The 23712-nt window shown below is 38.1% G+C and overlaps 3 protein-coding genes across 4 annotated transcripts; 1 reads left to right on the forward strand and 2 right to left on the reverse strand.

Moving 5' to 3' along the window:
- Window positions 1-709, reverse strand: LOC137744460 (uncharacterized). The gene is given in 1 exon segment (XM_068484267.1): window positions 1-709. A coding segment is annotated over 1 exon segment (702 nt). The 5' UTR covers window positions 703-709.
- A 6976-nt stretch (window positions 710-7685) lies between these two features.
- On the forward strand, window positions 7686-12493 carry LOC137745968 (calmodulin binding protein PICBP). 2 transcript variants are annotated; one of them, XM_068486001.1, is made up of 3 exons: window positions 7686-8122; window positions 8314-11661; window positions 12161-12493. In XM_068486001.1, exons 1-2 carry the CDS (start codon window positions 7829-7831, stop codon window positions 11653-11655), a joined length of 3636 nt encoding a protein of 1211 aa, XP_068342102.1. In that variant the 5' UTR covers window positions 7686-7828; the 3' UTR covers window positions 11656-11661; window positions 12161-12493. The 2 variants fall into 2 exon arrangements, with proteins under 2 accessions (XP_068342102.1, XP_068342101.1); XM_068486000.1 differs by lacking the exon at window positions 12161-12493 and adding an exon at window positions 11839-12115.
- LOC137745969 (endoribonuclease Dicer homolog 2-like) lies at window positions 11889-16336 on the reverse strand. The gene is made up of 10 exons (XM_068486002.1): window positions 16172-16336; window positions 15827-15911; window positions 15383-15660; window positions 14840-15285; window positions 14561-14664; window positions 14023-14219; window positions 13702-13911; window positions 13145-13543; window positions 12584-12862; window positions 11889-12293 (listed from the first exon to the last, which is right to left on the reverse strand). The coding sequence occupies exons 2-10, from the start codon at window positions 15894-15896 to the stop codon at window positions 11889-11891; spliced, it is 2388 nt and encodes a 795-aa protein (XP_068342103.1). The 5' UTR covers window positions 15897-15911; window positions 16172-16336.
- Window positions 16337-23712: the final 7376 nt, after the last annotated feature.

Consider the following 23712-nt stretch of genomic DNA (forward strand, 5'->3'; position numbering starts at 1 on the left):
TCATCCTCCTCCTCCACCACATTCCACTCTAATCCCTACTGCTGCACCCTCACTGTCCCTAAGGATAGTGAGCCCCAAAGTGGTCACCTTCTCTTTATCCTCCTCATTTTCCTTCTTGGGCTCATCTACACGAACACCACCACTTCCGCCGCCGCCACTTCCACGAGCCTTACCAATTAGCCCTTCAAAGTAATTCCCATATATATACTCAGGGGTGTACCTGTTCTCTTCATCAAAGAGCATGATATGCCCATGCCACTCCCAAACCCGATACTCCGAACACAATTCCTCATGAAACCCAATGCAAATGTGGTGCTCCCCGATCATGACGGCCTGACCTGAATTAGGCTTGAGGGAATCGGTCTTGCCGCTGAGAACAACTTGGACAATCTCCTTCTCGAGGTGGGATTCTTCCTTGGCGAGCTGGGTCTTGTTCTCATCGTCGTCATCATCGGAGAGATTGGTGGCGTAGAAGAGGTGTTTCTCGAGGGTTTGGGAGAGGAAGGAGTTGTTGGTAGGGGGTCAGATTTAGAGCCTGCCTATTAGGGTTTAGAGCATAAGGTTGTCGAAATTGGTGGTGTTGGTGAAGGAGCTCATGGTGTATGGATTTGGGGTCTTCGGTGAGCTTGAAGTAGAGATCGAAGCCGCGGGAGATGTCGGAATGGAAGAAGATTGAGTGAAAGAACTAAAGAGAGTGGTCATCGAGGAGCACCAGGAGGCAGTGGTGGGTTGGGGATTTCGAGTGGATGGGGAAGAACCGAAGCAGGTGTGATGGGTTGTAGGGGTGGGTCCTCCATTTAAAAAAATTATTAAATAATTTTATTTTTTAGTTTTTAATATTTAATTAATTTTTTAATAGGGAGTGAGCTCGGTCTCAAGCCATGTCAGTATTTAACAGAGGATTTGACAAACAAACTGACGGAGGTATGACATTGCAACAAATTTGTAAGATAAGGTATGATATTGAAATGTTTTAAAGATGGGGTATGAAACTGTGGTTGACCTAATAGTTGAGGTAATTTTGTGTAATTTACCCTAAAAACAAAAGCAAGTATAATCATATTTGCACATTTCTTTCTTGCCAGTAGGTAGATGAATTTGGTAGTAACTCAGCATCTGCACATATGGTGGACTGTACTGGTGAATTGGCCACAAATAAGGTAATATTTGGCTTGACTACACAATTGATTTTCTTATACTCTTGTATGTTTATTCATAATGTGCAATTTTGGTACATAGTTATTCAAGAGTAGAGAAGAATTAATAAAATGGGCTCAAGAAGTTGAGAAGGTCAATAGTTTTGTTATTGTGATGTTACGATCCGATCAAGGTGGAAAAGATAACAGGAGCCCTAGACTTAAATTGGGTTGTGAAAGGAATTGACACTATGTAAGTTGAATTCACGAAAAAGACATAAGGATGAGGATAAAAGGAATTCTGGAACTTAAAAATGTGGATGCCTGTTTCAATTAAAGGATGAAAAGCTAGCAACTGATGATGATTGGATATTGACGGTAGTTATTGGAGTGCATAATCACACATCATCAGACCATTTAGAGGGTCATTCATTTGCTGGTAGATTATCTTTGGAGGAGACTTCGTTATTGACTGATCCGTCTAAAAGTTTGGTGCAACCAAAGGAGATTTTGACTAAACTAAACCGAAGAGACAAACGAAATGTATATACATCAAGGACAACTTATAATGTACGTCAACATTTGAGGTTTTTGGAGAAAGATGGGAGGTCCCAAATGCAACAATTGATGAGTAAGTTATCTGAGCATAGGTACACTGAGTGGCATAGGAGTTGCCCAAAGCCTAATACTATTTTGGACTTGTTTTGGACACACCCAATTTTATAGAATTGTTACATGCATTTCCACATATGTTGATTATGTATTGTACGTGCAAGACGAATAGGTATCGTATGCCATTGTTAGAAATTGTAGGAGTTACGTCAACTAATATGACATTTTCTGTTGGTTTTGTATATCTTTTTGTGGAACAAGAAGATCATTACATTTGGGCTTTGAGTATATTGCAAGGACTCATGGATGGTATTGTTATGCCTGATGTTATTGTGATAGATAGAGAAATGGCTTTGATGAGGGTCATTGAGCTTATATTTGGTACAAGTAAGCATTTATTATGTAGATGACACATTAATTAGAATGTGCTAGCTAAGTTAAAAAAATTATATAAGTCCAAGGAAGATTGCAATAGATTTTTGGAGAGATAGAGTACAATGGTTGCATCTTCTACTGAAGCTGATTTCACAAGGCAAACAAGACAACTATGCAACATAGGGGTCGGTTCAGTTCCACTCGGTTCAGTTTTTTGCCAAAACCGGAAACTGAACTGAAGTTACTGTTTGGTTTAGTTTTCCATCAGTTTTTTTTGGTTCGGTTTTTCTCGGTTCGATTTTGGTCCGGTTTGATTTATTTTTATTTTAAAGTAAGAAAATTTCAAAGTACCAAATTAGAGTGTCGAGAATAAACTGATCAGAAGATAGACTCAAATTTGGAGGTTAAAAAAAGGCCATTCATTCTGTTTGCATCTATTTGATCTCCTTTGCATCTGCTGCATGACATGAGCAAACATTGAGGGAACCATTCATGTGATTCATCATGCATATATCTAAATTACCATTTCTTTCATCTCAACTAATTCTCTCAAATATTTTTCAACCAAGTTTCTGCAACAGGTTGAGTACTTATCACTTTAACTATATATATAGTAATACCTAGTTATAATTCATATTCTATTGATTTCACTACTAATTTACTTGACTTTACACACACACACACACATACACTCAAAGGGAAATAAACATATATTGGGGAAAGGTTCTAAATTAATATGGACGAATTTCTGAACTGGCAGGTGCAAGGTTACTGTTCAATCAATCAATGATCACCTTGTGTATTCAATTCAAACACAATTAATCACAAACTAACTTTAGTTCGGTTCGGTTTCCGAACTCCAAAAATCAAAACCGAACAAAACCATTTCGGTTTCGTTTGATTTTGTACCTTTGGTTTGGTTTTTTTTTCGGTTGCGGTTTGGTTTTCGATTCCCTTTTTTTTTTTTTTCTCTTCAGTTTTTGGTTTTTTTCAACCCACCCCTAATGCAATGAGTTTAGTATGCATCAAGAGATGCTTCAATATGTGATAGATACATTGTTGAATCCATATAAATAAGGGTTTGTTGCTGCATGGATCGATAAATTTATGCACTTTGGGAATACAACCTCAAATAGGTAAACATTTATCACTTGTTACTTTATTTTCATTTTCTAGTGAGATTGCTAAACCTTTGATACTTTAACAGGGTGAGTCTTCACATGCCAAATTAAAAAGACATCTTGGAAGTAGTCAAGGAACATTTGAGACATCATGGGAAAATTACAACTTTGCTTGGGTTGTAGCAAATTGAAATCAAGGCTTCTTTTGAGAAAAGTTTGATAGTGGTGCATCACGATTTTAGACATTCAGATCCTAAAGGAGTACGAGTTGTCCAAAATGAATAATATTGACTTCGAGGCATGTGGCTGTATTTTATGGGACACTCATGGATTACCATGTGCTCATGAGATTGTTAGATACATGAGAGATGGTCGATCTATTCCATTTTCGATCATTGATCCTCATTGGAGGAAACTTGACATAAGGTCTACACCTTTAAGAAATGTAGCAGAATACATCTATGATGCAGACATGGATTGTTTCATAGGTGTTGGATAGAATATGATACAACTGCAAGAATGGTCCTTAAAAGGAAACTTATGGGATTAGTATTACCACAAACTACTTCACTTGTGATTTAGTATTACCACAAACTACTTTACTTGTTGAACCATCAGTGACAACCAAGACGAGACGTAGGCCAAGTAAAAAGACAGATAAATCTACTCGTCATGATCCGTCATTGTTTGAGATTGTGGAATTGGAACAAGGAAGTTATTCACTTGGGATGGATAGTTGTACCCTTGGTGGTCTTTATCCTGAAATGAGTTCAAAACATCAAAACAAAAGAGGCGACCAAAGGAGAAGGTGCATCGCGCTCGTTTAGTTAAGCCAATTGAGTTAACTAATGCATTTCCAGTAGCATTGAGGCCATACACTCTTCTTGTTAAAATGTGGCAGCTCATGGACATTGTGATTTCAGAGCAATTGCATCATTGTTGGGTTATAATGAGGATGGATGGGTACAAGTGCGAAAAGATTTATTACAAGAGTTAGAGACTTACTCAAGTTGCTACTCCAAGCTATATGGGTTGGAAAATAGGGTCCATGAGTTGAAGCATGCATTGAGATATTTTGAAACTCATGCAAACATTGATCGGTGGATGACTATGCCTGACATGGGCCATATTATGGCATCGTGTTATGGTGTGGTACTTTCCACCTATTGAATGTACAATGTCTTACATTTTTATCTCTTAGAACAACACCTATACCCGTAGTATCATGTAAGGAGATCGCTATCGGATTCACCAATTATCATTTTGTGTAGGTATGGACATAAGGATTTATTGTTGGAAATTTTTGCAGGTGATCTTATGAGGATTGAATGCATTTACTTTAAGTTTAAGTTGTAAATTTCTTGTAGTCTAGTTTAATTAAGTTGTACTTTTATGCAGGTGATCTTATAAGGATTGAATGCATTTACTTTAAGTTTAAGTTGTAAAGTTCTTGAAATCAGGTCATCCAATTCCATATATAGCAACAAATTGGGAAAGATACTCTGAATCATGGTGTTTAGAATGGGCTATTCCGTACATTGCTTGTATACAATAGTTCAAATCCATTCTAGAGTCTACGGTCATAACTAGAGAGATTGTGGAGCTTGACAAAAATTGAAGTTGGTGTAGTGCTTGTTCTAAACTTTTAATTTTTTCTTTTTTGATTGGTCTACTATAAGACTTTTTTTTTTTTTTGCAATTTAAGCTTCAAGATGTTTTCTTTAATTCATATTAGGTATATGGAAAAAATTATGTGATGTAAATTTTTTTTCTTAATATGTCGGAGAACTCATTGGTAACCCAAGCTTTGTAGGTTTAAAAATTCTTCAATAAAACCCAAAACTTCCATTAATGGATTTTCAGAAAGCATTTCCATCATCATCTAGCATAATCCCACTTATATGCGTTCCTTGCAAAAGCTTCCCAGTTGAAGCCGTTTCTATCATCATCTGGCATAACCCTGGGGGTTCGGGCTTGAGAAATGGTTTACTTGAGTTAGCTCCTCCATTTTCAATCTCGACCAAATGTGTACATTAGGCTAAAGATTGGAAGACCCAGTTGTTTGTTTGTTTTTTTTTTTTTTTTTTTTTTTTTTTTTTGCTGCCTTTTAGAAGAGAGTAATATTATTTGTTTATGTTCTTTTTTAAGAGACAAGTTTATAATTATATATATATATATATATATCAAGAGTTATTTTAGGAATAATAGTGGGTGGGGAAATAACATTTTAATTTTTTTAACTTTTTATAGTTGGTGTAAATATAACGTGTGTGGAGAAATAAGATAACGGGATGGGTCTAGCAGCTTTCTATTGAAACACTGTTAAAAATACTTAAGAGGTAGATTAGGTATTAAAAACAGTACAAGATGAGTCATCATGTTAAAATCTGACGTGGAAGCTTAATCACCGGACTAAACTCATTAATCAAACAGAATTGGACTAAACCCATTAATCCATTAATCAAATTGGATTCATATCAAATTGTCGGTCAACATAACTTAGAGGTACCTTACAGAACTATAGTAGTATACATGACAAGAAAGTAAACCTAAACACAAACATAGTAGTATCCAATAGAGGCCTATCAAATTTTCTCTTAAACTAACTTAGAGGTGTTTTACATGGAAGACTTCTTAGGTTTAGGTCTCTATAAATATAGCTTATAATTTAGTATACAGTTAAATTGTAGTTCTTATATTATCGCTGTTTAGACAATCATTTTTATACGTTTTCCAGTTAATTAAATAATATTCATAATTTCATTGTCTGTTGTGCATTGTCTGATTTTCGTCTGCATCGACATGTAAAGCAGAAACCCATGGTGTGGTGCATTGTCTCGCACAATTTGGGTTGCCAATGAAGAGTGTGAGTTGAGATAGTTCAACAAGTCTCTTGACATGATTCTGGATCTCCTCATAGAAGATAGTCATTTTATGTAATATTAAGTGCGGGATCCTTTTTCCTTGTTCGTCCACATTGAAATTACAATCCATCCCCTTTTGTAGTATTAATAAATATTATACGTCTTTCACGGAAGCTAATGATATTTAAATATTTACTGCAGAAGATGAGATACAATCAAAACCCTGTTTAATCATTTTTTAGCCAATAATTACTGCAGAAGATATTCATACCAAAAATATAACTGTGGCAGATTATAACCATTTTAGTGGGTTTAAACTTTAATTAGCTAAGATCTCTCTCGTCTCTCTCACTACTTTGGATTCTTCTTGGTGATAATATATATGGAGTTCCTAATTTGTACATCTCCAGCATAGGTAGCACCGGCATCCAACTCAGCGGCCCCACTAAGGGAGACGAATTTATGCTTTTCCAGATGCTGTTGTCATGCGAGCATGTTACTGCTCCACCAGATCAACGACTTTCCTCACCACTTCCATCAATCATTCCTTGTTTAATAACTAATCAGATTTTTAGCAAAATATTGGAAAATAAAGGAATCGAATTCAACACCTATAGTCACGGTTGCAAAGACAAACGCTCTTTCACTACTTAAGTTACGAAGAGCAATCAACATCAATGTACATCACAACATAGTAATATATTACTACAACATAGTTCTTCAACCACATCTTCGAGGTAAGTATTAATCTATTTATATGTTCATTTGATTTATTTTATTCAAATCATGGGAGTGAAAGGTTTGAACTATTATTTTTATCAAGGGAAGTTTTGAACTATTGTTGTATTGTTACGAATGGTAATGCTTACCAACTTTCTGCGTTTCTTCTGTGTTTTTTTTTCCTCATTATTTCTAAGTAGTGGATAATTCTGCAAATTAAAGTCTTTATTTTAAACTCAGTGAATCTCAAGTTAAAATCCTCTCTATTTTTTTAGTGTAGTTTAAAATAATAGTATCGCTTTTAATTAAAAAGAAAGGAATTAAAGTATGGTCATCCCTACCAAGGACTTTTAATAATGTGTCACACTGTTCATCAGAGTAAAGGAAAAGACAAAGGTTATGCGAATTGTCAAAGTCAAATGTAGTGTTATGAATCCAGGTCAAGCACAAACCATGTCAAGTGACTTAGTAGTAAGGGTGCGGACTGTAATTCTGTAATAAACAGAAAGATGTGGAAGGTTTTGGGTTCGATACTCTGAGTTGGTGAGTTTGCTTGATCCTAACCATTGGCAAGGTGAAATTCCCCATAGTCATTCTGAACTTGGAAGGAATGGATAATCATAGCTTACAACTAGTTGTCCTTCTTTTCTTAAAAAAATAAAAAATAAAAAATAAATACAGGTCAAGCATTCCAAGTCCGACCTCAACCGTATTCAATTTCACACTGAGTTGCTATTCATACCTGTAATCATTTATTTATTTATTTTGACAAATAATAAAAACTACTTGTCAAATTTTTGTCAATATTAAGCTATTCATATTTCAGACACATGAATTTTCCAATGAAGTAAGAAATTTCAGAAAAACCAATCTCTGGACTTCTTGATCGAGTCATCTCCCAAAACATTTTCCCTATAAGCCTTTCTTTTCACCAAAATTATTTGTTAAAAAAAGAAGTTAGATTCATATCAGAAAACTTGAATTTTGTAAAGAGAAAAGAATGGATGATAAGGAGCTTGAAGTTGCAGCTGATTTTGGTTCCAACCAAATGCCTGAGAAATTGTCAATGACCACCATTGACGCACCTTCTGTTTTGCAAAACCAGAACGGCAGAAGCCAAGGAGAGGGAGCACAAGAGCTGCTGCAGCTACACAAGAAGAAGAAGAAGAAACTGAAAAAATTGACATCGATCAAGCTCTCCAAATCACCAAGTTTGAAGCCGTCTCGAAGAAGATCCAATCACCATGTATCCTCCACTGATGATTCTTGTGATACAAGTACAGAAAACCTACAGGCAAGTTTGTTAAATTCTTGATCTTTTATATTTTTCTTAAAACGATAATATATAGCAAGGGAAATAAAAGATTAGGCGAGCGGAACTACACACACGTTGAATTTTTAATGCTTTTGCTTAACAATTAAAATAGCTGGAAATTGAAGATTGCCCTTCTTTTTGTTTATTTTCCTTTTTTGGTTTGTATGTAGAATTCAGCAAGAACATTAACGAGGCGGTCTAGTTTTAAGCCTGCAAAGAATCTGACGAGAATTTCCAGTTTAAAATTTAGAAACCCCTTGATGAGGAAGTGCTCGGGAGGAACCCAAATGAATAATATTGATCTCAAGAAATCAAGAATGTCTAAGCCTGCAGATTCTGCCATCTCATCCACTGATGCAGATTCATCATCACCTACTTGTTCCAGTAGCAGTACTAGTATTGAGTCTAGGAAAAGAGCAGTTTGGTCAAAGCCGAATTCGAAAACTTCTCCTGGTCAGTGTTCACCCTTGAATTTTGCAACAAAATCCAACAAGTATTGCAGCAGGAACCACTCTGAAATCATTCAAGTTCCGGAATTGAGAGTTCAAAGACCTACATGTTCTTCGGCACTCAAAGGTTCCAAGTTGCCTGAAATTCGGGATCCTGAGGCAGAGGGGACTGAATGTGAGGGGGGTTCGGCCACCAGGGTTTGTCCATTCACTTACTGCTCACTTCATGGTCATCGCAATGCCAATGTACCCCCACTCAAGCGCCTGATTTCGATAAGGAGGCGCATGTTGAGGGCTCAGAGAGGCGTAGCACGGGCAACTCAACCATTGGAGAGAGTGAAAAGGTCTGGCAAAAATAAGGATGATCAGACAAATCACATGGGCTGCAATGGAAATGGCGCAGTTCATGAAACAAATGCTATGGTGTCACTCCCTGCACAGGATGGTTTAAGTCCGGAATTTTGTTGCATCGCTACAAATTTGGAGTCCACCAAAACAGACTGGAATGAAGAGAAATTCGCAGTGTCTGATCACAATGAAGGTTCTCTATCCACTTGCACAGATGAAATGAGCATTAATGATCCTACATTGATTGGAAAAAATATGGAGGTCGATGATTGTGCAACTGTCAAACTACCAGATAATTCTGAAAGACCAACCCCTCATGATGTTGTGGAATCCACAAGGGACAATGAAAAAAAGGAAGTCTCTTCTGCTTCTCATAGTCCAGCTTCGAAGGAACAAATTGCAGATAATGAGAACCAAAAAAGATGTGCGCAAGCAAAGGAGAAACATACCCGAATGTGGCAGTTGATGTACAAGCACGCAGCAAAAGGTATCACTCCAAATGTTGAAAACAAGCTCCCTCTTGATGGATCAGACAAGGAAGAGAAACCAAAAGATACCAACATCACGTGCGACACAGACAATTTATGTTTCACAGAAACAGACGAGCATACAGTTTCTGTCAATCACAGAGCAGGAGATGAAACTGCTGAGATATGTTGCCATGATGCCATTCAGCTGGTGCAAGAAGCATTTGATAGCATTCTTCTCCCGGAAATTCAGGACTGCTCATATGATGATCACTCATCTACTAGTGGCGCCAGCTCAGAATTGGAAGCAGTAGAACAGACAATAGATGAGGGTGGGGAGCAGAGCACCTCAACCACCAGTCATTTGTCTGAGACTAGTACGGCACAAAATCGAGAAGAGAAAACTATGTCAGAAGTGGGAGTTAAGACGGACAAGAAAACACCCAAGAGCTGGAGCAGTCTTAAAAAATTCATTCTCCTCAAGAGATTTGTCAAGGCAGTTGAAAAGGTGAGGAACCTCAATTACCCGAAGCGAGAGTACCTGCCTTTGCACCCTGATTCAGAAGCAGAAAAAATCAATCTAAGACAGCAGAAGACAGAAGAGAGAAAGAATGCCGAGGAGTGGATGCTTGATTATGCACTTCAACAGGTTATATCTAAACTACCTCAGCCTCAACAAAAAAGAGTAGCACTGCTGGTAGAAGCGTTTGAAACAGTTCTCCCGTTTTCAGAAGTTAAGGGCAGCCAGAGGTCCAACGAAACAGATTCCACTAAATCAGATCTTCAAGTCTGCAATGGTTTGCCAGTTCAAAGTTCTGTTCATCAAGGTAAAGGGAGTGACTCGGAATCTTCTGCCGAAATCTTGCTTGGGAATGTGTCGTGTCCTGAGAAAAGTTTAAATGAGTCTCCCGATCAAGTCAGTGATTTTCAAATGCAAGAGCAGCGAAGTCAAGTGAATTTTCCTAAGCTTCGAGAGTCGAGTATAGTCCACTGTTCCATTCAAACCGAAAGGGATATTACTGTTCCTGAGGCCACTGGTGAAGCTCAGAAGGAGAATCAAATTGTTTCTGTAAATGCTTGTGATCGGGATGAGAAAGTCATTGACTTTACCAGTATTTCTTCATTAGAAATCAAAGATCCCAAGTTATGTGACAAAACCTCCTTGGAGCAAGATGAACATGGTAGCCCCAGTTGTAAAGGTCTGGTAAATGAAGTGGTTCAAGAAGCCTCCAAAGAAGTTACTTTGATCGCAAGTTTGGAACTTAGCAACATTGGTTCCATGGTGGAAAATATCGAATCTGACACCAATAAGTTAATTACCGAAACTGATGAACAGTCAAATTCATCTGAGGACCAAATCACTGAAAGTCACGAGGACTCAACAGCAGATAACACGGTGATTTCTTTAGCTTCCATAGGATCAACTGAGGAGCAAATGGCAGCAAGAGAAGAGGTGAGAGAACATGAAGCCCGGTTAGAAAAGAAGAAATATACAAACTTATGGTTCTTAGTATATAAGCATATGGCATCAACTATCGATCGAAAAGATGGAGATGAACCACTTGAAGGAGCTAAAGAGGAACAAGTAGACGACGCCAACAGATTGCCTGAAATAGATCAAGAGAAAAGTGACTACGCAGACAACAAAAAGGTTGAACTCCGCCATATTGAAGCTATCAAGCTGCAGGTCGAGAAAGCAATTGATGAAATTGTTCTTCCAGAGAACCAGGATGAATCAGAAGATGATAAATCAAGCACTAGAGACTCATGCCCAGAGCAGGAACCTCCAAAAAATAAAGTTGTCGTAGAAGGGAAATCTTTCATCTCGAAATCCACCAACTTCGCCAAGTATGATAATGCTACCATTCAAGAAGAAGAAAATCCAGTCGCAAAGGTGGAAGACAAACCTGCCAAGAAAATGTCGAAGAACTGGAGCAATCTGAAAAAAATGATTCTTCTCAACAGATTTATCAAGGCATTGGAAAAGGTAAAGAAGTTCAGCCCACGAGGGCCACGATATCTGCCCTTCGAACCTGACCCTGAAGCAGAGAAGGTTCATTTAAAGCATCTAAACATGGACGACAGGAAGACTTCCGAGGAATGGATGCTTGATTATGCCCTTCAACAGGCTGTTTCCAGATTAACTCCAGCCCGGAAAAGAAAAGTATCACTGCTTGTAGAGGCTTTCGAAACAGTCATTCCAAGTAATGGAATTCCAAACCCATTCAAGCCACAAGTTGCTCACTGATTTCAAGTAAATGGAATAATCAAACAAAACATTACATTTGTTTTCCTAAATGATCCAAACTTAAGGAAAAAGGAATAATCAAACAATACATTACTCACGGGCTGCTCATGTGTTTTTATGAAACATGTCGAGTATAACATTATTGGTAGATGATCATCAGTCCTATTTTTAAACATTTTGTAGGTACGGCACCTAGAAGACGAGTGCATGTCCATGGTAGGAACCTCAGTTTTTTAGCATGTAAATTCACAATGTCTTTGAAGCTGTATGTCCGCTGGAAAATCCTTCAAACTTGTTTCTGTAGTTTCCTTCAGAGACCTCAAAACTTTTTTTTGAGCTAATTTACGTGCAGTTATCTTATTAGAAGCAGTTGATGTATGCTTGTATGTGACCCCTTCCGCTTCAACCTCTATTGTAACCATAGCTTCACCATTTTGGAAGCACTGGACAAGTTTCTGCACATTATAATGCTTTTTTTGGCAATAATCGTTGAAATCTCTTCCAGGATGGAGCCTCAACGTTTCTGGAGAAACCAAGGGCTCTAAGAGACGACGTATACTCTGAAAGACAATTTGTTTATCGTATCCAGAATCAACAAAAATTGCTCCCGCTAAAGCCTCAACAATATCCCCAAGTACCTACATAAAAGGGATTCTTATGAGCGTTATGGGAGTACAATATTCTACAACTCAGGTATCTCTAGTGTAAGCTTGTTAGGTAGGCATTTGTTGTAACATGGATAAAACAATAAAAAGTAGGAAAACGTAGGTGAAGTACCCTAAGTTTCCAGTCCTAGAATCGCTAAAAAATTCGTGGAGCTTAAAAGTTTAGCTCATAATGTTCGATTTTTTTTTTAAAACAAAAAAAAGAAGAAAAAAAAAAGTGCAGCAGAGGAATGATATGAGCATGATACGCATTAGAAACTAACAGTGGTGAAGGATGTCTCAGATTCAAATCCAAAAGTTGATTCTGTAGATAGCAATCCAAAATTGTTAACAGTAGAGTCAATATTTCGGTGGACTATGTCCGAAGCAAGAATGTGCTCGTGTAATCCAGCCTTCACAGCAGATCGTGCATAACAATCGTTGTTCACAGAAGCAGACCTCATATCAGTTAAAAATCGTGGCGACATCATCCCAGGATACGTATAGTAAAAATAAGCAGTGATCATATAATCCAACACCGCATCACCAAGAAATTCTAGCCGCTGCACAACAAAGAAGGTACATCTGAAAAGTTATGAACATATCATAGGACTTTAAAGTAACAAATTGCCTAAAAATTAACTGCAGATAGTCTCCTAGGAACTGTTTAACTGACAATGAACATGAGCAGAATAAGCTGCTACGTTCGGGACTAAACTTTTATATAATAGATTCCACATTAAAGAGACCGAATCCAGCATACTTTGAAGTGACAAAAAATACATATTTATAAAAAGTAGATATGCATGGAAAAAGTTTCATCGTCATCGCATCATTGCACGCACCTGGTAACCTCCTGGCATGTAAGAACCATGGCTTAGCGCTTCCACGAGAAGAGAAGGATCACAAAATTTGTAGTCAAGCAATGACTCTAAATGTCCGACATCAATGAGCTTCTCCGGCTGCACTTGTAAGTGCCTCTCATATCGTATGTGGTCTAAATCCACCTCTATACCAACCCAGTTCATGAAATATATGGCACCGAGTTCACCACCTGTTCTAAGAAATGCACCGATTAGTGCCTCAACTACATCTCCAACACCTTTAGTATCGATCTTCCTTGTTCCCCCAACGTAAATGCTTCTTTTATTAAAAAGCAACTCCTCATTTAAGAAATAATTTCCAGAATAATCTCCAGGTATAGTCCACTTTTTCGGATCAAAACTCTCCTCACGAATAAAACCCTACAACATGTAAACAATGGCAGATGAGTCATGCAACAACGTTTATAGGAAAAACATTCGAAAATCAAATGGTAACAATTTGAATGCAGGTTTCAGAAAATTCACGAGGATAACATGATTATAACTCGAAATGAAATGATTGAATAAATAATTGTTACCGAAATTTTACGGTCACATCCAAGCTTGCCAAGGGAAAGATTAGAAATTATTTTTTCCTTATTTACACTAAGGAGGCCCTCACGATCATTTTGATAGGTTTTAAAAAGCTGCTGACTTGCAGCATACTTAAGAAAGGAATCTCCAAGAGTTTCCAAGGATTCCAAATTGAAGTTCTCTTGGCAACCTTTTGTGGTAATAGATTCCAGGACCTACAAAGAGAAATTTGACAGCGAAAATTCAGAAATGTTGTTGCTTATCAATACATAAACGTTTCGCTAAATATAGGATAATACCTTTCCCTATGTAAAAATGTAGTATACCTTGATGGTTGGGACAGTAATATTTTGAGGGCAATGATCCAAAATCATGTGTTTCAAGTTGACAGAGAGTAGTAAAGACTCAAGCCGATGCATGATGGACGGAACAAGTGAGAATGAATATAAATTGCTGGTTGATATAGGTGACATGATTATAGCACAAAGTTCAGGCGGCAATTCAACAGATTTAGCACTTGATTCTGCAAAAGAAGTTGCAATATTAAGCTTTTTATTGGATAATAATTATGAAATAAGCTTGGATTAGTTTTTGGTTTGCAGAACTAAAATGTTAACGCACATTGCAAAAGTTTGTATCAAAAAAATTAAAATGCATTTTCAACGAAGGAAAGTGATAAGGGAGAACAAACAAATTTCGATAACTCTGGCAAAGCAATATCAAGTTAGCAACCATGTGCATTTTCATCTAATCATTATGTATACAGATGTATACACGTATTTATTTATATTAAAGATGGATTATGAATTATTCATCAAATTTTCTGTCCAATACACAGGACTGAAAGAGGCTACGAAATCAGACCTTTTTTGGTCTGTTGTCGGCACTTCAGAAGATAATTTTGTACCCGAAAAATGTGTCTCCCATTCAACAATAACTGTTGATCGAAACACAGGTTGATCCCATGCCTGCAGTAAGGAAATCATCTGAGTTAATAAAAATGGCTTGCATATATCATTTTAACCCAACCATATATTGAAACTATACCGAATACTTCATGATTTCTTTTACTTTGGAGACAGATGATCCTTAAAATGGAAAGACGAGACATGTAAATACAAGAGATAATGATAGAAGACATACTTTGCTTCATAGTGGGCTTTGTAGGTAAGAGATTTGTTGTCCTTCATCAGTGAGTTTCCATTCAAGTCATCCAACAGACCAGTGATGCAATACAGGATATTGTTATGAGGCATATAGACCACAGAATTCTGGATCCTGCAAGTACAAACCATACCATTTTGGGTACGTAGCAGAACATGGGAATTGTTGTTGGGTTGGGGAAAATTTACACAAGCACTATTCTTAGAATCATCGTTACAGAGAGACGACATAGACATAATGCTTTCCAAATCAATGATTGATGGTCTCTGGTGTATCCTTTCTACCGGTAGCAAAAGGTAATCAATCAATTCAGTCCGATGGTTTTGTCCCAAACAAAATCTTTCTAAAACTTCATCCAACTTTTTCAATTTGCAATCCACTAGAATCTTAAAAATTGTGATTTGGAACCTTCTGCACGCAAGAACCTGGCAAATAAAATTACACAACCAAGATTTACCATTGGTTTATCTTTTATATCATGTCATATAACACTAAAAGGTAGTAACACACGAGAAGCTGTACCTGCTCTGAACTTAGACTAACATCTCCAGCATGTTTAAAGTTTACTGTTAAAGGACCCCCTTGAACTTGTAATTCAAAATTCATATTTGCAATAGTATCACAATCAAGTTCATTCCTCGTGCCAAGTACGATATCACTAACTGGAATATCGCAATCAAAATTCGGTTTCAGCTCAATTAAGTAGCAATGATACATTACACTAGCATCATTTGAACACGGAGGTTTGACCAGCTCGATTGGGACATAACGGGGTTGTTCATCATCAGATGGTTCACGCCCTGCACATAAAACACTTACAAATTACAAAATAAAACAAACAAATTGTATGAATCATATACATTTGTAAAACGAAAATGGTTAGAGAAGCTACCAACTTACAAAGCAAATAATTTATAACTATTTATAAGAAGTAATCAAGGTATTGAAAAAGGTAAGAGAAGTTACCAAGTTCTTGTATGGCTTCTTCCACCACAAGAGGATCAACAGATTTATTCCGGGTTACGTCTTTATCCATGTTAGCTTCTCTCTACTATATTCGCCAAGTTTCCAACAAAAATAACTAAATCAGCAATCGTATTTTGAATATCACCCAAAATACTAGAGTAAAGTGTCCGTTTGATAACTATTTTAGTTTTCAATTTTTAAAAAATTAAAAGCTAAAATTTGTTTGGCAATTCAGTTGAAAAATGATAAAACCAAAAACAAAATAGTTATCAAACACCCTCAAAGGAAAACCAAATTTATTGATTCCCAAATTGTAGAGAACTAAACAGAAAATGAGGAACTCACAGAAACTGATCGACGCAGACGCAGCAGGGAGCAAGAGTGAGAGCGGAAGCTCAGAGAATTCGAGAACTGTAGGTAAATAAATGTAAGAGAGTAACAGAGAGTGAAGTGTGTCTTTAAAAACTCGATGGAGTTTGAAGCAGCAAAAGCCTAACTGGGTTTCTTTGGAATTTCAAAAGACACTGGATGGCATAATTCGGATGATGATTAGCAATATAAAGTCATATTTAAAAACTTGGTGAGGCAGCAACTTCCTCTGTAAGTTCGTATAAAGTCAGTGATAAAGACAGAGAGAGATGAAAACAAAACCGCCCACCAAAGTTCTTTGGGAGGAAAACAATAAGAAAATGATTTATGGGTCCATCTTATAAGGATTACAAAATGCTTGGAACACCAAATTTTCGTAACCATAATTTACGGCATCTTTAATAGGGAGATTATTCAATGGGTCAATCATTAACTAGGTATTGAACTCAACAAATATAATAGGCCTTTGCTATTCATGTGAGTCAAGGTTCATATGTCTCACTTACAAGTGAAAAAAATATACTATTAGACTGTAATACTTGACATGCCTTGATCTTGATATCCTCCAAATACCAGGATGGGCATGTGTTGGCTAACACCCGAGGGTGACGAAAATCATTTTAACATGTATGCAAGTTATGAAGAAAAAAAGAACATAAACAAAATATGTAATTTAAATATAATGAAATATGCAAATGTGGAAGCGTGTTCAGAAATACAACTAATCAAGAATACTGCGAAAGGAATATTATATAATAATGAGATTACAAAGATAGGGGGCCCTACACCGAGAAGAATCGAAGGTATTGATACGGGAATGTCTCGACGCCGAGAATGTAGGCCTTGATTCTAAGTCCAGAAGGAGGAGCAAAACAAAAAAATGAGTGGACCAAAGTTTATAATAATAATAATACTAAGTAAAACCATTTTTCTTTTGAACATACTAACCCCCTATTTTGAAAAGCTCATATAGTACTACATAGTAGGATTTCTGAAAACCTTAGCATGCCATGAAAACGTTAGTAAAACGTGCATGTATAAAATAATGCTTAGCAATGGTAACATAGTCACCCGAAGGCAAATCCATAAAACCTTCGTAAATCATAAAATAATGTACTTAACTAGGGGTATCATAGTCGGCCGAAGACATATCCATCATTCGAGGGTGAAGCTGTACGACAATGGGTTACGCCAGTGAAGAAACATAGTGAGCCCACCCGAATGTGAAGTTGTATGACTCTAGGTTACACCAGAGAAGAAAAGGTACATAACACACCGACACTAGCCGTGGATAGTGAAGTTGTTCGACACTGGTTTCACCAGTGAAGCTGGGAGTATAATCATAAAGTACCTAAATACGCGTAAACTCGGTCATATGCCAATAGATAGGTACATACTCATGTTGTGCGTATGTGTTGTATGATTACCCACTAAGTAAGCACTAAAAACATAAAACATATCTTTCACGTCAAATCATTGAAGCTCAAAAGCTCAAAGCATCATATCATAAACCAAATCTTTCGCACCAATCATTAGAGCTCAAAAGCTCGAAACATAATATCATAAAACCATAGGAGCGTTCTAGCTCAAAAGATCATCACCAAAAACCATATTTACAAATCCATAATATCTCGAAAGGCGTAAAAGCAATAGTTCGTAAATCTTTCGTAAAACGTAAAGCATGAAATCATATAGGACTAGGATTATCTTCCCTCCTTTTTCCATCCCCTTCTATCCCCTCCTTTCACATTCTCTTATTTTGTCTTTCTCTTGTTATAAAAAATTAATATAAGATGTTGACGTGGCTTAACCATGACCGTTCAAATAGGAGGGGAGGGAAGGGGAGGGAAAAAAAGAGGGGAGAGAATCCTACTCCAATCATATGTGATTCAAGAAATGTGAAATCATAAAATCATCCTTTTCATGTATGGAATCCTAACATTTAAAATCATGCATTTAGAAAAAGGTCCACTCACAGATACCAACAACGGGAAAGTCAACGATTAACCCAAAAAGTGAACTGAGAACGGATGCTAAAAACGAATTCAAGGCATCGAAATTAGCCTAGGAGAATTCTTGAAAAAATTTCGTAAAAGTCAATGAAAGAAAAATATTCCCTAGAATATTCCAAAAAATATTCCAATTGGATCCAGGTGAGGTCAATGGGTCAGGTCAACGTGTCAATGGGTTGGGTCGAATACCAAGTTTTGGGTCATCGGGCCGTGTCGACTCGGTTCACCGAAAAACCCATTGGTTTCTGTAGATTTTGGCCAGATTTATGGGAATTTTCAAAGCTCTGTAACTTCTTCAATTCTTAACTAATTTCGACCCATAATATATCAAAATGAAGATAAGGAAGTGTAGAACAAGATTATACCTGTTTATAGTTCAAAAAGTGGTCAAAGATGGTTGGAAATTGACTGCAAAGTCGTGGAGGTAATTGAAAACTGAGGAAAATTCAAATGGTTATAACTTCTTCCATACTCAACAAAATTGGGTGATTCAAAAATGAAAATCAACCTCTTGACGAGACAAACAAGGTGGTACCCTTCTCTACAACTAACTTGCCGTAAATTGGCTGGAAAATGGCCCAAAAAGTTATGGCTCGCATTGGAGTTTGTGAACAGGGCTTCGTAGTTCGAATTTCAAGATACCAAGAATATGGTTGTGTTCATAGTGACGAGATAAAGATGATTGTGATGTCAAAAATATAATTCGATGATGATTTTAAGATATGGGTTATGGATGTGGCTCGATGAAGGAAAGAGAAAGAGAAGAGAAAACCGATAGTGTGGGAGAGGTAAGGGAGCCGAGAGAAAGATTGTGGGCCCAGTGGCTCACAATTTAAGGCCACTAAAGGTAAACATAAAAAATATCTCCCGAACATGAAATTACCGAATTGTCTTTGACGTTCTGTAATTCGTAAAAGCTTCTTTCTAACATTGAATTCAATTATGCTTACGCCTATGTGTTCGTAGTGAAGAGTACTACACAAATACACTAAAAGAATGGGTCATACGTCTAACTAAATAATGGTCAATGAAAGTCAACATTCTCGCCTATAGGACCATTTTGTTCATTTTACACTTTTAACATTAAAATAATGTAAACTAGAGACAGATCTTAACAGTATTGCAGGCATCTTGAGTTATTTGAAGAACTTGATAAATTCTAGGGAAACTATAACGACCTATCCCGAACTTTATGAAATGGAAGGGCAATTTTGTAATTTCACTGTGGTTGAAAGATATTTTGAAAGGTTTGCTTTCCGACCTTGGTTGGTGTGCCATGTAGGGGCCCACTTCTTCTTGGTCCCCGACCCTCTTTCCTACTTCCATTTGGACTTGTGTCCTTTCTTCTCCTCACAACTCTTAGACCACTCTCTCTGCCTCTTTTTCCTTTGCTGCGCCCTCTCCTCCCACAAGCAACCTACAATGCACGACACACAAGCAACAACAACGGGAACGTTAACACCATCAACATTTGAACCTCACCGTCTCGACCCTATACCTAAACTGTGGAGCTCCGGTAGTGGCGGAGTTCACTGTTTTTGGTTTTCCTAGTCGAATTCCAGGTGAGTTCTCTATTTTCCCAATGTGAGGTCAGCCTCGGGGTACCTAGAACTTTCTTTGTTCATTATTATGGTTCAGTTTTAACCTAGTTTAGGCTTTGTGAACTATGAGATCGCGCAAGAACGAAGAAAGTATTCAAACCCAAGTTTTCCAGTGAGAAACTGTGCATTCCAAGCCATTTTTCGGCCAACTTCGGCCACGACATGAATTCAAATTGGTATGAATCTCTTCTTCTCATTCTAAGCTTCATTTTGGCTTTTGAATTATTGCAAATGGTGTAGAAATGAGCTTGAACGGAGCTCGAGAAATGTTGCCTAGTTTTTCAGCCGAACCCATGCCCTGAAATCGGGTCAACCCTACACGAAATCAACACTGGATCCAAAATCGGATCAGAACCCAACCCAAAACCCAGCTCCGAGCCCAAACCTAGAAACTGGGCCCAACTTTATAACCTGGGCACAACCCAGCTTTGCTACCCGGGCCCAACCCATTACCCATGCCCAACCTTAAGACCCAAATTCGACTTGACTCGATCGGATCCCAGGTCTAGGGTAGTGCATGGGTCCACGCGTTGGCACTTGTCTTGGCTATTGCGTGGAGCACACGTGCCTCTATCGAAGGTATTGTTGACACGCCCCAACCCTGATATTGCTCGAATACCAGGATAGACACGCGTTGGTCGACACCCGAGGGTGACGAAAGTCATTAATTAATACAAAAGCTGAGAATGAGAAATAAATAAGGGTTATGAATTGAAATACAATGAATTAACAACTTAGGAACGTGTTCAGAGCATACAGCTAATTAGAACACGAAAAGAAATAATATAAAATTGAATGAATAAAGGAGTGGGTCCTACACCGAAACGGCTTGAAGATGCCGATGTTGAAGTGCCTTGACGCCGGGATTGTATGCCTCGATTCTAAGACTTGAATGGGGGCGCAAAATAAAGGTGAGTGGACTAGGTTCATATACATACATAATACGAAAACAGTTGTGAACATACTGATCCCCAAGTTTTAATAATGAAAACTACTAGCATAATAAGTGATAGGTTTACTGAAAACCCTAGCATGCCAAAAACATCTTAAAAGACATATCGCGGAAAAACATCGCGGAAATCAAAATATAATTCGTCTCACAGATAGTCTCGTAAGCGCAGTGTGCTGCTAGTAAGATCACTGAATAAATATAACTCCCGGCCCTATGCCAGCACCGTGGTCTCTGCGCTCGTAGCCAGAGATTACCAACTCCCGGCCCAATGCCTGCTCCGTGTCCCTCAGCCCGTAGCTAGGGATTATTTCTCCCGGCCTAACTGCCAACACCAGATCCTCGCCCCAGGCGGCATAGTGTCCTCTAGGTACGCACAAATAGTTACGCCTCTCATAAATAACCACTTCATAGTATAAAGTCATCCATCATCTATACTATAAAGAGGGGTTTCTAAAACATGTTCTAGCATCCTATCGTCATCCATCAGATAGTCTACCAGTTCATGGTTTTTATAGAAAATACGATATATTAAAATATAGCTCAATATAGGCCAACAATTAATTCCTTACAAAATAACAAGACGATAATCAACATTTCATTAAACATGCTTAACATAAAATCGATCCATAAACTCGTAAGGCATCCTTTTCATTTATGCAGTTAAACTATGAAATCATGTAATTTTTGAAAGGGTCCACTCACAGATACTCCGTAGCAGCAGAGTTGTGCGGAAAAAGATTAAGGAAATCCCCACTAGCAAGTTCACCTAAGCACAAAATTGTACAATTTATCAAACTATGCCCAAGCAATGGAATTCTAGGAAATGGACGCCAAAAACGGATTCGGAACATCGAAATTGGCCTAGGAGAGATTTTAGGTTTTCGGGTCCTAAGGTTTTTGGTTAAAAAGGGTTAGGGTGAAAAAGGGTGGTTTGGGCTTAAACCCAAACCCACACAAACATACACACACACGGCACAACACACACACACGTGCACACACTCACACGGACACACATGCACGCGCTACACAAACACACACACATGCACAACAGGCATACGCATGCACGGCATGAGCGCGCGCGCACACACACACACACATACACACACGTGCACACACTCACACGGACACACATACACACGCTACACAAACACACACACATGCACAACATGTATACGCATGCACGGCATGCGCGTGCGTGCGCACACACACTCGGCTTGCAGGCCTAACTAAAAATAAAAGGGCTCGGGCCCAAGTTCAATAGGACCCAGAGTATGGGTTAGGTCTCCAAAAGGTTATTGGGCTTAACTTAAATAAATGGGTTAGACAAATTTGAATAGGGTTATGGGACTTGGACTGGAAAGGCCCAAAGGCCTTGGGTTTGGTGGGTTGCCGGATTCCAAGGAAAGAGAAGGCCGGATTTCGGCTGGAGAATTCTTAAGCTCCGATAGAGCTCAAAACTTAACCAAAACATGTCATTCAATATACCAAATTGAAACCCCGAAGGTAAGGAATCAAAATATACCCTTGGTTCCCGTCATCGTGGCTGAAGTTGGCCGGAAAATGGACTGGAAGCCACGGGTACCCGCCAGAATCTTGGTTTAACACACCCAAACTGATTTTAAGTCCAACCTTCACCAAAACAGGTATACATACTCAGAAATTCGTACCAACATCCAAATTAAGATAGGGTAAGATGATTTTGAGCCTCACCTACTCACAAATGGTGGAGTTCGACGGAGTTCGCCATTGCACCCTCTCGGTGCTTGCCGTGGCAGAAGGAAGAGAGAGACTTCGACGTGTTGAAGATCCTGAGGAGGGAGACTCGAGGGTGATGGATTCATCGAGGCTACAAAAGGGTGGGTGGTTTGCATGCGTGTGTGTGGTGCTCGGGTAGAAAGAGAGAGTGCAGAGAGAGTTGAGAGAAGAAAGAGGAAAAGAGAGAAAGAAGAGGGTCACGGGGTGGGGGACACAAATAAAGGGGTGGGCCCCTTGGGCTCACCAATTAAGAACTAAAAAACCAGTTTTAAATAAAATGGGGGTGGGGTTTAACAACTGTGCTCTGCCGCTGTCCACGACGGCGCCAACGACTTTTCTGGTTAACTTTTCAGCGACCTAACTCGGCTCATATGGCCGATGCGTGGGGGTAGCCAAGGTCCCCCCTAAGGTTTTTCGACATCCTGAATCCGTTTCCAACGTCTGTTTTTCCAAAATGAATCATTATAGTATAGTTTTATTAATTGGTCTCTTTATGTGCTTAGGTGCATTTGTTTATGGCCCATCTGTCTTCTTTTGTTTGTGTGGCTCTTCGATGTCGGAGTATGTGTGAGTGTCCCCCCTTCATTTTTACTATTAGAGATGCATACATGAAAATCATGATTTTATGGCTACGTTTTTTGAAACGTTTATGAGTAAATTGGATTTACATTTTACAAAATATCATGCTTTATCGAATTTACGTTCTTTGAAAATATATATATATATATATATATATATATATGATATTATATACTATTGAACATGGTTTATGATGGTTTGAGCTAGAACACTGATGTTTAAGCTATTGAGCTCCAATTAGATATATTTTGGAAATAATATGTTTATGATTTTGTGTGCTTGTATATGCCTACTGGAAAATGTTACTTATATATGGCTTCGGTCGGGTGATGAAGGACCTGCGGGTGGATGTTACTTATAAATGGCTTCAGTCGGGTGATGTAGGGCCTATGGGCGAATGAAGACTTAGTTATGCCTTATGATACTACTTTTAAGCACACTGTATATGATAAGGTTTTAAGGCATGCTAGGGTTTTCGAAAAACCTATTACATATTATGCTATGTGAGTTTCCATAAACTGGGGTTAGTATGTTGATGAATAACTATTTTAGTAGTACTTATATATAAACTTGGTCCACTCATGTTTTGTTTTGCGCCCCCTCAAGACTTAGAATCAA

Source organism: Pyrus communis, chromosome 9 (assembly GCF_963583255.1).
Source record: "Pyrus communis chromosome 9, drPyrComm1.1, whole genome shotgun sequence".
Lineage (NCBI taxonomy): Eukaryota > Viridiplantae > Streptophyta > Magnoliopsida > Rosales > Rosaceae > Pyrus > Pyrus communis.

What these genes read in the sequence shown, in the direction of transcription:
- LOC137745969 (XM_068486002.1), bottom strand. Translation starts at nt 15,896, where the DNA reads ATGGATAAAGACGTAACCCGGAATAAATCTGTTGATCCTCTTGTGGTG. An exon ending in CCGACAACAGACCAAAAAAG is followed by an intron (nt 14,220 to 14,560) that starts GTCTGATTTCGT and finishes CTTCTTTTGCAG; the next exon opens with AATCAAGTGCTAAATCTGTT. An exon ending in ACATGCCAGGAGGTTACCAG is followed by an intron (nt 12,863 to 13,144) that starts GTGCGTGCAATG and finishes TTTGTTGTGCAG; the next exon opens with CGGCTAGAATTTCTTGGTGA.
- LOC137745968 (XM_068486001.1), top strand. Translation starts at nt 7,829, where the DNA reads ATGGATGATAAGGAGCTTGAAGTTGCAGCTGATTTTGGTTCCAACCAA. An exon ending in CAAGTACAGAAAACCTACAG is followed by an intron (nt 8,123 to 8,313) that starts GCAAGTTTGTTA and finishes GTTTGTATGTAG; the next exon opens with AATTCAGCAAGAACATTAAC.